Consider the following 13,006-nt stretch of genomic DNA (forward strand, 5'->3'; position numbering starts at 1 on the left):
ATAATTTCAAAAATGCTCATTAAAATATATGCTTACTATTTTTCTGAATAGATACCTTGTGTATGGCGTATATAGGCAGCTGTTTGCCATTCCATGTATTTATTTTCCTTTTTTTGTAAACATTGCATGTTTTGAGAGCAAAGCTTTATTGTTGTCAGGGTGTGCCAAGAATCTCTGCCTTTCCTGTCTTCGAAGCAAGTTTAAAATTCAAGTAGTATAAGTGTTCTATGTTCCAGTTCCAGCTTCTCGAGGACTCTCACTATGACATCTGCACTCTCCTTGGACTCTAATACAGCTAAGCCTGCTGAAGTCTCGCCTCAAGTTTGCAAACTCGATCGTTGGGCACTTCTTTTGCATTCAGCTCTGGCTTACTAGGCTTGTTGCAAAGAGGCCTTTTGGAATGTATTTGCTGACACCTGAATGATGAGTTCCGACACTTGCGACTTTCCAGCATCAACCAGGGCTTGGTGCCAACTGTAATCTAAGTATATGGGCCAGTTGTGATCCACCAATTCGTCCTTCAGTCTGCCGCTCAATCTCGATCCCCTGCACCTGAAAATTGTGTGTGATTTGTGTGGTATGCTACAGCTTCAATAGGTCTTTCCTGGCTGAAAAGCGCAAACAATTATTTTTTGAACGAAGAAATTCATTTTGCATTTAGTTTCTCTTACACTTTGCAAGGTTGTGTTCTGTCAACAGTATTCATGGGCACTTTCGTTTGCAAGCACGAGCAACCATCATGGTTTCTTTCTGCAGTCCAGATGCAACCAAGCTTAGGGAGAAGCCTCTTTATTAGTTACGGAGTCTAAAACATAAATCTAAAAATGTGTACTTCTTGCGAAAAGTTGCAATTTTAGCCCCGCATCCTTCCTTAAAGAAGAAGAGGGCTCTCAGTATAAATGGAAGGCAAAGGCGAACAAGGCTTGTCGTGCTTTCTGATGTGACAGCAGGTAAGTCATTGACAGTTTCAGCCACTCACTTCATCTCAATCTGCCATGGCAACAGAAGATTTTAGTGACTGCTACAGACGCACTGTAGAATGTACTAATTATGCTTTCATAAACCAGATAGGGTAATTAGAGCAGTCACAATTAATTCCTAGATGTCATTGAGCATAGCCTCTCTAGATTGACTGCGAGGGTTATGCGCATGTTTGCAGCTTCAGCGAAGGTCGTGATGTATGGGCGAGTGCAGCTGCCAATTGCTGCAGTTGTGAGATGCTGCATCTAGACAAAACCTGTACTGCACCGCAATTCTCTGCAGTGGTCCACGAAGAACACACTCAGCGCCGAGGATACATTCACGAGACACATTGGTCACCCATAAGCGGACATGGTACTAACCAGTGCGCAGTGATGATGATACATAATGTTTTGTGGCACAAGGGTGTCTAGGCTGAAGAGTGCTAAAGATTTTGTGTATCTTGCATGATTTTGGACTGTCTCTTCTTGCCAGCTCAGCATCTAAATTCCTCCATTCATATTTATTGTTCGGTGCCCTGATTGCACATCTACGAATGCTGCAATTTCTTATGTAAAAATTTGTAGGAGAAAACAGCTTAACCTCCTTAGACTCTGTGTCCATGCTTGTGGAGGCCGACTTTTGTCCTTTTCAATACTCAGCCAGAAATGGTAAGCTGAAACATTCAGGTTTAAGATAAATCTAGAGACAGGAGGCACGATATGTCAAGCATATAATCACTTCATGGTGGCCAGCTCTTGAGAAAATGGATGAATTGTGTAAAGATTCCCACATATCATCATCAATGATGAAAAAAGAATGTGAAGTAATTTTAGGCGCCACTAGGTCCTGCAGCAATCCTAGTTAAAAAGGGAATGCAACAAGCCACCATGTGGTGGTAAACCGGCATCTATGTAGTAGTGCTCTAGGAAAAAAAAAATGCCGCCTTTTATCTTACCAAACTGGAGAAATGAACTCTTTGTCCAGGTACATGGATGTGCCGCTGTAGGCATATGCCTGCGCCACCTGATCAAGCAAGTAATTCTTTAGGTTCATCAGAGGCAAGTTGACACTAAAAGCTGGATTTTTAAAAGGTACTGTGTCACTAGAATTTTGTTTGCACCGAGAAGGATTGACAGCAGGCCGGGGGTCAGGAAGAGCTGCATGGGGTTTCCCATTATCATTCAAGCAGTGACATCTGTGAGGTGCTGACCTGTGCTTATTCGATGAACATTGAACTGAGCCAAACCGTGATAAACTGGTGTCACTATGATGCCACCTTGACGTTGCCAGCAGTAAACCATGATAAGACCACGTGCATGTCTGCTATGTGTATTGCACACATTTGGCTCAGGAAAATTCCAGGAGCTGTAATTACTGCCATTGGTTTAGCAGAAGCTGTAGTGCTGTTCACAAAAAACGTGTTAGAGAGTTCACAGCTCAATTTTGATATGCCTTGTATCCAGTGCTCCCAACCTTTTCACATACTTCATGTCGATACATGCAATGACACGATGATTCCCGCTTACAGGCACTTTTATATTATATTCATTTTTTTCTGAGGAATAACTATAAGGAGTGTAATTTTTTGCAGCATGCACTATCAGAGTGACATTTACGTTTTATTTATTTGAATGTTCTTTGTAACCATCCTGCTTGCGCCTGAAGAAGGTTTGCAGTAGCAGAATCAATAAATGTGCATCCTAGGCTGCTTGCTCAAGCTGGAACTCGGCTTAAGGCTTAGCTCGATCCACTTGTAGCCACTTCAGTTGCACGTGAGTTCCGTGCATCAGCTCATCATGCGAAACTGTGCAGAGGGGGGAATAGGTATTACCACTGTTGTAAAGGGGCTCTCGAGTCCCTGGGGTAGCGCTGGCCCGGCAGTCTAGAGCTTGACCAGCAGCGGAGAGGGCGGAGGCAGAGGCAGGGTGACAGAACACGCAACAAAATGTTTAATTACATTGCTACATAAAGAGCGGGCACCTTGACAAGCTGCTCCTGACTAGGAGTGGGGGCTCGGTAATGTCCACAGAGCAAGGAAAAGGACTAGTAGGGAATGTTACATGACAATCTTGAAGCTTGTAGTCATGAAAAATATAAAGGAAGGGCGCATGGGAAAGATGCCGTCATCGCTTGATCTGCAAGCAGTAATTTCTAACTACCAAGTGCAGGGAGAACATGGGAAGAGCAGAGCAAGTGACAAGGGCTGATCGGGGTGAGGGCACCACTAAGAGCTACCACAAACCAAACAATACCCTAAAAAGTCTGGCTACCTTGGAGGGCCCACTTCCCAGGAGCCAGCACGCAGATAGGCTTCGAAGGAAAAGCCGGTGTCTGGGGAGGTTTGCCTTGCCTAGGCTGGCTGCCTGACCTCATGCTCCGTCCTTGTCCTTTTTCTTCCTCCGATGCATTTGATGGCTAAAATAAACTGCCACGTGATGGTCATCAGAGAGGAGCATTTTCATTTCTTCCAGGCTGACCTGGTGGCCTTTTGTACTGTGCTTGCTGACGCAGGTGATGCTATGTTCAAGTGCTGTGTTCCTTCCTGCTCCAACCGCTCCGATGAGTCCCGGTATCGGCCGCTGTCATTCTACAAGTGAGTCTGCAACCTGGCATAACATCAACCACGGAACTGTGCTTGAAAGTGTGAACCTAGTGCCATTTTCTAGTTCTTGTAGGTAACATTTTTTCGTCTTTCCTGGGTGCAGTGAAACCGACCATAAGTGAGCCACAATCCGATGGATTACTCGATGGAGCAGTACTAGTATTAAGTACTTACTGTGCAGTAAAAATCTTTGTTGACAAAGCTTTCAAGCAAACTACTTTTTCCTTGAGTAGCGCAGCGATTCGCATACCTACAAGGGACTCCTTTTAAATGGAACATCAAGGGACCAGAGAAATTGGTTCCGTTCATCAAGAGTTCCATTTACTGAGTGATAATTATAATCATTACATAGATAATGGCAAATGCTCTCTTGGTATGGTCCTCCATGATGCTACCGCTGTGCCAATTGCACCGAATTGTGCCGAGGCGAACCCTGCCACACCCTGTTGTATTTTAGCAAAATATGGGAAATCTGTGCCCACCTTGTGCCGAAAGGGTCGCTCAGGATTTTGAAAACAAAAACAAATCCTCAAGTGCCGTTTCTCTGCACCCTCGAAAGCAGCATGCCAGGGATCACAGTCTGCGTTAGCTCCGCAGCGGTACCCCCATGGTGTTTGCCATTGTGGTATTTCAAGTAGATGGTATGTCAGCAAAGCACAGGGCAAATCTAAAGGGGGAGGCTCCTCTTGAACACCAAAAATCGCATTTTCGGTTTTCTCATTTTTGCATCTCTGAAGCCCTTAATTTTCACAAGATTAATTCCACCAGATTCCAAGACCCTTCATTTCCATAAGGATTTATCAGCTACGTCCCAATAAAGATCCTTTGAAATGTTTTCTCGAGTTTTCTCGAAACAACAATTTTGACTTATACATGTACTTGCAGTTTTGGCAACACAATAGCTTCTGTTCTATTTAGCTATTGCAATAATTCTTTACCAAAAAGGTAAATGCATTGAGTGTGTGCTAAGCCTAATTTTCAGCCTTATATTTTCTTTAAAAAAAAATTTTGTTTAGTTAGCCATATGTTTCACATGTCAGTATTGCATTTTCTTCAAGCAACCTCGTTGGACTCCAACTCTAGTTCGAATTGACCTAGGACGTTGGTTTATACCTTAGTGCTCACCATAGACATTCGAGGTTATTTCTATATATCCTAGGCACTGTGTTCGGTTTTTTTTCTCTAGATGCTAATTTTCCTCAAAATAAAAGAACCTCGTTTCTGTGAGATAAGAGGTACCACTTGTCCTAGGACAAGAATTATTACATTTTTTGGAATTAGCACAGGCATGAAGAGTGCAAATTTGGCTAACATTTATCCGTAAATAATAAAGTTGTCTTTCAAGTGTGATTGCACCTTAAGTAAATTATTCATATCTCTGGCTTTGTAAAAAAGCAGCAAAATTAATTTTTCAGCTAAACTTCAAGATTTAGACTGCTTGATTATTCGGGCATTTTGCCGAAAAATTTGAAAAAATAAGTAGGTGACTGTTTACATGATCAAGTTTGACACTCAATAGGCTATTTCACATTCAGAGGTGAAAACCTTGACCCAAAGATGAACCGACCATGTGATGTAGGCGATTATGTAGCATGCCAGCCAAGAAACCTGGTGGAGCTTGTAACAGCTGTGCTACTGCCCTCTCTTGGCTGACATTCCTCCGCAATGAGCTACGTCATTCGGGAGGGGGGAGGGTCTCTGTATAGACTCCTGTGAATGCGAAATTGACCTACTGAGTGTCAAATACGATGATGATTATATCGGAACAGAAGCGTTATTGAAGAATAAAACTAAATGAGGTTGCCTTCGAATTGATCACTCAAGTTTTTAAAAATTAACCTTATATACAATAAATCGTGAAATAAAAAAAAGAATATTTATTTTCCTGCCCTACTTCGCAGAAACTGTGTCTGCCAAAAGAACATAGACCGCCTGTCCAAGCAACTATTAGCATAGGTAGCATTAGTTTTATCACATTTACTGATACATTTAGAAGACAAAGTCTGGAGATAACGACTTGCAACAACATGAAAATAAGAAATAGTCAATTTCGTTCAAGAAGGTAAAAGAGGAGAGTGTGCCTAATACGTTAGGATCTACTGTATTATCATCATACCTTTCTTTTCTTTTTTTTTTTTTGACAGAGTTCAATTTTTAAACGATACATATATAGCAACTAGGTTACGCTTAAGATTCTCAAAACACCTCCAAGGTCTGCACGTAGCCCATCCAAGTGCTTGTGTGCTTTTCTCTTCTTTTTTTCACCAGCTGAAGAAACATTGCTATTTGCCCGTTATTGGCATCTTTGACCACACCTTTCATAATTTCAGCACCCTTATTGCATATCTGGAGAAAGCGCGATCGTACCTGCCAACTCCTGTGAATTTTTCATAAAGTTTACGAACCTAAAATTACCCCACACTTTTAAGTGTGTTGCATCGGTACTTACGAAAAATAAGCTTATCGCAAGAATGTTTTGCTGTTCAAACCTTCCATTAGAAGTCTTTTGACGGTGAAATGACTCCAGAGGGTTAATTGCCCCGCTGTGGTTGCTCAGTGGCTATGGTGTTGGGCTGCTGAGCACGAGGTCGCGGGATCAAATCCCGGCCACGGCGGCCGCATTTCGATGGAGGCGAAATGCGAAAACACCCGTGGCACTTAGATTTAGGTGCACGTTAAAGAACCCCAGGTGGTCAAAATTTCCGGAGTCCTCCACTACGGCATGCCTCATAATCAGAAAGTGGTTTTGGCACGCAAAACCCCATAATTTCCTTTTTTTAGGGTTAATTACTTCATCAAAGCTTGTGCATTGGGCCATGAAACGAGTGAAATCGGCCACAGCAAGTAGCAAAAAAAAAAGTCACTGTGATGTAAAAATTCGTCAGTCGTGCTTTTGTAGGTTCACTGCTACTCGTGTGCTTAGTCTAAAGGTAAATTGTTAACAAAGTGCATACATATCCCTAAATAAGTTGTGTGTTCATGGCAAGGTTTGGTAAAAATGCATGCTACCCCTCTCCCCCTTCCTTCGCTGTTGTGTCTGTGGGATTTTGCGAACCTTAATGTTCACAGGTTGGCAGGTACACACTGTCCTGTCATTCACTTGGCACTTAGCGCCAATTATTGTTTATGCTATGAAGCTGTGCAGTGTCCTCTCTGCTTGCAGGTTTCCAAGAAGCATTGCTCTCAAGAAACAGTGGGCACAGGCTATGGGCCGCACAGGCTGGTTGCCATTGCAGACGACCGTTGTCTGCTCCGACCATTTCAGACCCGCCGATATCACCACGGGGTGTCCACTTACTGGAATCCCTAAACCTAAAGCTATTCCAAGCATCTTTGAGGGCAAGACGTCTGCAGAGGTTTGTGGTGGTGACCCTTCATTTTTTTTTTTTTTTCACTCTTAACGGTAGCATCAGTGTGACACCGTCGTACAGGCTTGAGATGTGCAGTACTGTCCAACGCTAAGCATTATAGCTGTAATAGTTTTCCGGCTACTGTAATAACCGGAATATAGGTCGACATTTTTTTCAAGAAAACGTGGCAGAAGGTTGACCCCCATCTTATATACTGGTAATTTTTTACCGGTTTATACCGGTATTTTCAATTTTTAGAATTAACGTTTGGGGGTTGACCTATGTTCTGGTCCCATCTATATTCCCGATTTTACGGTATGTCACGGAAAGTGACTGGCACGATGCCTTAGGCACACACACGCTTCAAAGAAAAAAAAAAAATTAACTGCAGGCTTTACCTTGCTTCTTAGCTATAATTAATGATTGAATACTAAGTATAAGTTTCCTTTGACAGTTGACCACAGTGTAGATGGCTTATATAGGAGTAGAAGCTTACTACCGTATTTGCTTGCATAATGATCGCACTCGTGTAATGATAACACCCCTGAATTTTGTCGTCAAAATTTCATTTTTTTTTCTTTCCTGTGCAATGATGGCACCCTGAACTTGTCGCAGTGATATGTCGTGTTCCAAGTCTAGCTAATGGTGATCGCGCTTACCATATGTCGAATGCTTTCAAATGCTACGCGAACGACTCTTGAAGACATACGCCAAGCGTTTGCTTCGCCTGTTGATCGTCCACGTCGACCGCGTCGATTGTGGGCAACTGATGCATGTTCCTCATGATTGAGCTATGCATGAGGACAGAGAGAGAGAAAACCAAGAAAAGCGAGAAGCAAAGCCCGGAAAGTGGCACCCATCCTTTGCCCCCTTCTCAGCGAGCGCAGACATGCGCCGTGGATGCAGTGGCGGACAGCCCGGTTGATAGAAGATGGTGCCGACAAAGCACAATTTGGTATCGCTTCAGACTTAGCTATAAATTTTGCAAGGCTCAAAGTGTGAGCTCACAAAAGAGTGCCGCAATCATGACGGCTGCAACCAGGGGCCATGTCGATCAACAGAAAAGGAGGGCTTCGTTCGCCTGAGCGAAACCTCTGGAACCAACACGATAGAAGCAGCTAACATCTACCGAGGTCTGGAAGCATGTTGCTACTGATGATGAAACAGGTGGTGCTTAGATGGAGGAGTTTCTGAGTGTAGATAGTGCTGCCTCGTTATGCGAAGAGATCTCCAACGGTGTGATCATTGTCACTACAGACGGCGGCTTTGTGCGACGGGGGTGACGATATTGACAATGACCAGTCTTTGACACCGACCTTGATGTTCATGTGAAGTGCACTGTTATCGATCAAGTCGCTTATTGATTACATGCACACTTAATTATTGCCACTAGTGTTCGTACAGCAGCTGGACACCACAGACGTGAATCTGAAACTCCCGTGAAAGCAAATACGGATTTCTATTTCAACGCGCCTAATGGTTAATCGGCTGTGAAAAATGAAACTAAATGTTTCATTTTTCTCAGGCTACTTTGTGCAACGTCTATGTTTTCGTGCAAGCGGCAAATTTGGTTTCAGACCTACAAAGGTATGTTTGGCAGCTTTTTTTTTGCGGCAGTCCAGATAAAGCAATGATTGGTTCTAACAATCGAGTCATTCTTGATATTGTTATAAGTGGACTGCACTGTACACACACTTCATTCTATCAAGGTTCTAAATACATTATGTTCTATGGACAAGAAGTTACAAAAAGTTAAATACTTCATTATATAGAGAAGTTTGTTATATTGAGGTTTAACTCTGGTTGAGCATTTGCCACTCCTGTGGGAGGCAGACGAGTGCTGCCGCTGGCTACCTCCTGTTAAAATGGGTACACGCTCGCTCTCAACCTGGCGCTTGGCAACTGCGGGAATTCCAGACGGTTGGAAGCACTTCCACCTGATGGGAAGTCGGCAGCATTGGGCCGCTAGATTCCTTGATATCTCATTGTGCTGTGATAGGCCATGTTGACGCTGCATCCTGTATCCTTCTGTCAAATTGTGGTACTTTGAATGGACTGCATTGGCACTGTTTATTGATAGATTAAATTAACCCCTTCTATGCCTTGGAGGATAGGTTCATCCACGCTTTTCAGAATCAAAACTCCGAAAGACGAGCCCAGCTCGTCATTGGTATTTTGCATTTTCTAGCTATGTCATGGACGAGCTTAGTTTCGTCTTGGTGCTTAGTCGTAATTTTGCTACTAGATGGCAGCACACAATCCATGGGGCAGCATAAGCAGTAGCACATTTAATCGTTTTGAGGAAGTAAAACATGTTGGCAATGGGGTTCTTTAAAAAATAATCTGGCCATCTTTGGTCAGAATTTGCTATTATAGCCTGGCATGGAAGGAGTTAATATCAATTTTCTTGAAAGGTGACTGCAAGAATATGATTACGTTGTGTCCATGCCCTTACATGGACGTCTGACCTTACATTCATGATTAATATTTTACACAATATTTTCCTACTTATACTTAAAAAGGATTGAAGGCAATGTGCAATAACATTGAACAAGGAGTCTTGGGAGGATATTAGACGGTCTGGTGAAATTTTAAAAATTTCAAGGATAGAAGTTGACCGACATAAGAAATAGGGTAATTAGAGATTATTGACAGAGCCTTCGTTGTTTAGGGGACATGAAATAGGTTGATGATGATAACCTGTTCCATGATTCAAAACCAGCTTCACCACCTTTCCACTCTGAAACAGTTGCTCTACGAACAAAAGCTAACCACAAGGGGTATTATGAATTAGGGGTCTTATGAAATAAATAAATAAAAAAAAAAGACAAGTAAATGGTAGGGTGGGGGTGAATTCACCGACAGCTCGGTTCAGGTATATGTAAACTTTTTCTTTCACAATACTTGGAGATATCTCCAGAACTTGTTTGCACATTTGATGTCACTTTCCCAAATGTGTGCTCTTTCTTCATACAGAGGTGCACTTAGATTTATGCTATGTTTTAACCTATGTGAGCAAGACACGCAGGTCTGATGCTCTCGGAAGCTGCTGTCGGCATTGCTGACCCACTAGTACTATGCATGATATGCATGAGCATGATGGTGCGCTCTTTTCTGCAGATCACATGGGAGAATGATGCGACGGAGCCAGGAGAACAATCGGTCCCCTCTGACCGCAGTGGCTGGAAAATGATATCATTGCTTCCAAGAAAAACGACGTCAAGAGGCAGGGGCAGAGATTCCAGTGAAACACGCAACAAATCCACTGGGGTAAAACGTGCCGCTGTAAAGCGAACTTTAAGCAAGGCATCTCCTCCATTTGCTGAGAAGAAGAAGAAGGCACCAGCCCCGCTCACGTTCATGGACATCATGGAAGTGGACACGTCTAGCTTCTGGCTGAAAACCTTGAGCAACAGGATGGTGAACTTTGTCCACATCACGCACCGACCCATGCCGTGTATCACACGATCAGTGACGGTCTCGCCTGACATGTCTGTGATGGTGGCCGTTGAGAATGCGCGCCTGAGCCTGCTGCCGTGTGGCACACCGGTTCCCAATAAGGTCGACAGCATCGAGACATTGCAGGGTCTCCTGCACAGGGTCGAGAAGCTCGACAACTGCACACGGAATGACAACTGGCAGCTGCACAAGCAGAGCACACTGAAACTTGTTGGCCGCCTGCTGCAGGAAGTGTGCCGGGAAGTGGGCAACGCGGACAGTCAGATTGGAGTGCTCAGCTCGATCAGAGACCAAGTTGACGAACTGTTGTGAAAGGGCTCAGCGAGAGTGGAGTGTGACCCTGCGTAGATTTTTGTAATTACGCTTGGGAAGTGCATTCAGTGTCTTTAGTGTATACTTTCATGTACCATCTTGTTTCCACAGTGTAAACTCCATTGCAGTCCAACTCACAGGTGTCTAGACAGTGACAATGTTTTATTGCTTGTGTGTGTCACTGTAGCTCTAGAGCAAGGGCTCCTCAAACTTTGTGACCTTGGGGAAGCCCACCAGCTTTCCCAGAGTGCCACGAAACTCCTCCTCTTTCCAGTGACGTATTTATGTACACTCACCAAAGGGGCTCATTAACCCTTTGAGGGTCACTGCCATGCATGCATGACGGCAGATACAAATCCCAAATGGCCAGTTACCTAATGTTTGAAAGAAAGATGTGCCTTTTCAAATAAAGCACCGCATGGCATAGTTGAAGAGGTGCTGCAACTTCCCGTCACTTCTAGAAAACATTCTATATCTTGCCGCTCCTCAGCTTCCAGCTAAACTCAGTTTTTGCTTCACTCTATTGTGGCTGCCACTGCAGTAGTTCAGGAGTATTCCCGCCTTGCCTAGTTTACTGCCGCCGCCACACTTGTGTGTGGTCTCCGTCATTTGCAGTTTTGCATGTTGCCTTTGATCTTGACAGCCATCTTCCTTAATGTGAGGGACTTATGATAACATAGACAGTCTTTTTTTCCTGCACCGCTCCACACACCGCACTGCAGCACACCCTGGCCATGCCATTACTGCTCTTAGCACTGCGTGCCGTAAACAATGCCTACACATAAACGAAATGTCAGCTGCACAAAAATGTATATTTCGTGAACAAATGTTGCCAGTCAGTCTCGCTGCGGAAGGTATTCAATGTACTGATCGCAACGCCGAGCCTAAATTCCCCAATCGCCTGGCATGTATCGGTGTCCCTGTGCGCATTGAAATGTTTACCACGTGTTTTTATTTTGAATGAGGTAGAAACTGACTCGGTGCAGTAGGAAACCAGCCTGTACCGAAGCAGCACCGTGCTGACACCAATGTGACGGAACGACAAATGACGCAGGAACATGCCCCACCTTTCCATTACGATATTGTGTTCAAACGGCCAATATTGCAATGCGTCGGCAACAAAATTCAACCAGGCAGATGCCGCTAAATTCGGAAGGGTCTGTAAGCTTGCAGAACATCCAAGTTGATTCCCGCTCGTGTGTTACAAACAAATTAAAAGCATGGACACTGGGCCCGCGAATCTCGCAGTGAGGAGTTGCGTGCGCCGCTGCCGTGTGGCTGTCTCAAAGACTGCTGAAGTGCAGATGTGGAGCACGACAGCTTCGTTAAATCTTACATGTAATGCCAGGTTTCTTCTCGCTAACCCAATTTGATAACCCCTGCTCTAGAGCAAAGCAGTGATCTTGTAAATAATCATTAAAATATGTTTGTATCCTTTCATTCAGTGCTTTAGGGTTTGTACACTGCCTTGGAAATCCTTAAATTGGAAAAATAAAAGATTCAGGGGCCTCTAAATCTCCTTGAAAATAAAGGTGCTCCTTTGTTACTTGAAAATTTGGGTTGGGAGTGACCTTTGAGCATTCAAAGTAACAGACTCTGCATCAAGGCTATTCCACAGACACTGTGTAATAGTATCAAGAAGCTGTCCTAGATATTTTCTTCTCGTATAAGCAGTGCAATGTGGCATGGGCACAGCCATCAATGACAGGCTCGTTTAAAATACAGTTGTCATCGGGAAGCTAGACAAAGCCAGATCGAGCGACTGAGCCGTACCGCTGTTTTGTTCTTTTCCTGTCTGGTTCCCACCACAGCCGCCCTGGCTTCATTTTGGAGCCGCAGGCTCTAGAAATGCCCGTTTGTTGGCATTTTACGATATGGTGGAAAGTAAGTTTCAGTCATTTGGCTTTAATGTGACCAATATATTTGGCTGAAGCCGGACACTACTAACCATCACGCTGGAAGGTGACTGACATCATTACAGTGGGAAATTCAACTTTGTAAAGCCACCTGAAGAGTGTGAAGTGTGTGTGTCCAACTCGCCAGCTGCTTAGCTGCAAGAAATTGCACTTAAGATATTTCTTTTCCAGTGAATGTGCACGATTAAGGCTTGTTCCCCTTCTTTGGAATATTGTTTGTTGGCATGCTTGGAAACCTTTTAATTGTCCTTGAATTTTGAGTCGATTGTTCTGCATGAACCCTGCAGTCCTTTGGTAATCGTTTCTGTTTTGTCTGTTTTGGAGAGCATGTGCAGGCATGTTCTGTATAAAGCAAGCAGCGCGTGTCATTTCAAATGGAGAATATTTGTTATCATCAGCTATAA

General features: G+C 43.8%; 1 protein-coding gene across 1 annotated transcript in view; it reads left to right on the forward strand.

Moving 5' to 3' along the window:
• LOC126533958 (uncharacterized) overlaps window positions 1-12,221 on the forward strand; it is a 34,613-nt gene extending 22,392 nt beyond the window's left edge. Inside the window, exons 8-10 of the mRNA XM_055072518.2 lie at window positions 3,475-3,556; window positions 6,729-6,921; window positions 10,036-12,221. Of these exons, the coding sequence (XP_054928493.2) occupies window positions 3,475-3,556; window positions 6,729-6,921; window positions 10,036-10,686 (926 nt within the window). The 3' untranslated portion in view covers window positions 10,687-12,221. The remainder of the gene's footprint in view (window positions 1-3,474; window positions 3,557-6,728; window positions 6,922-10,035) is intronic.
• The last annotated feature ends 785 nt before the right edge of the window (window positions 12,222-13,006 follow it).

The sequence above is a fragment of the Dermacentor andersoni genome, chromosome 7 (assembly GCF_023375885.2).
Source record: "Dermacentor andersoni chromosome 7, qqDerAnde1_hic_scaffold, whole genome shotgun sequence".
Classification (NCBI taxonomy): Eukaryota; Metazoa; Arthropoda; class Arachnida; order Ixodida; family Ixodidae; genus Dermacentor; species Dermacentor andersoni.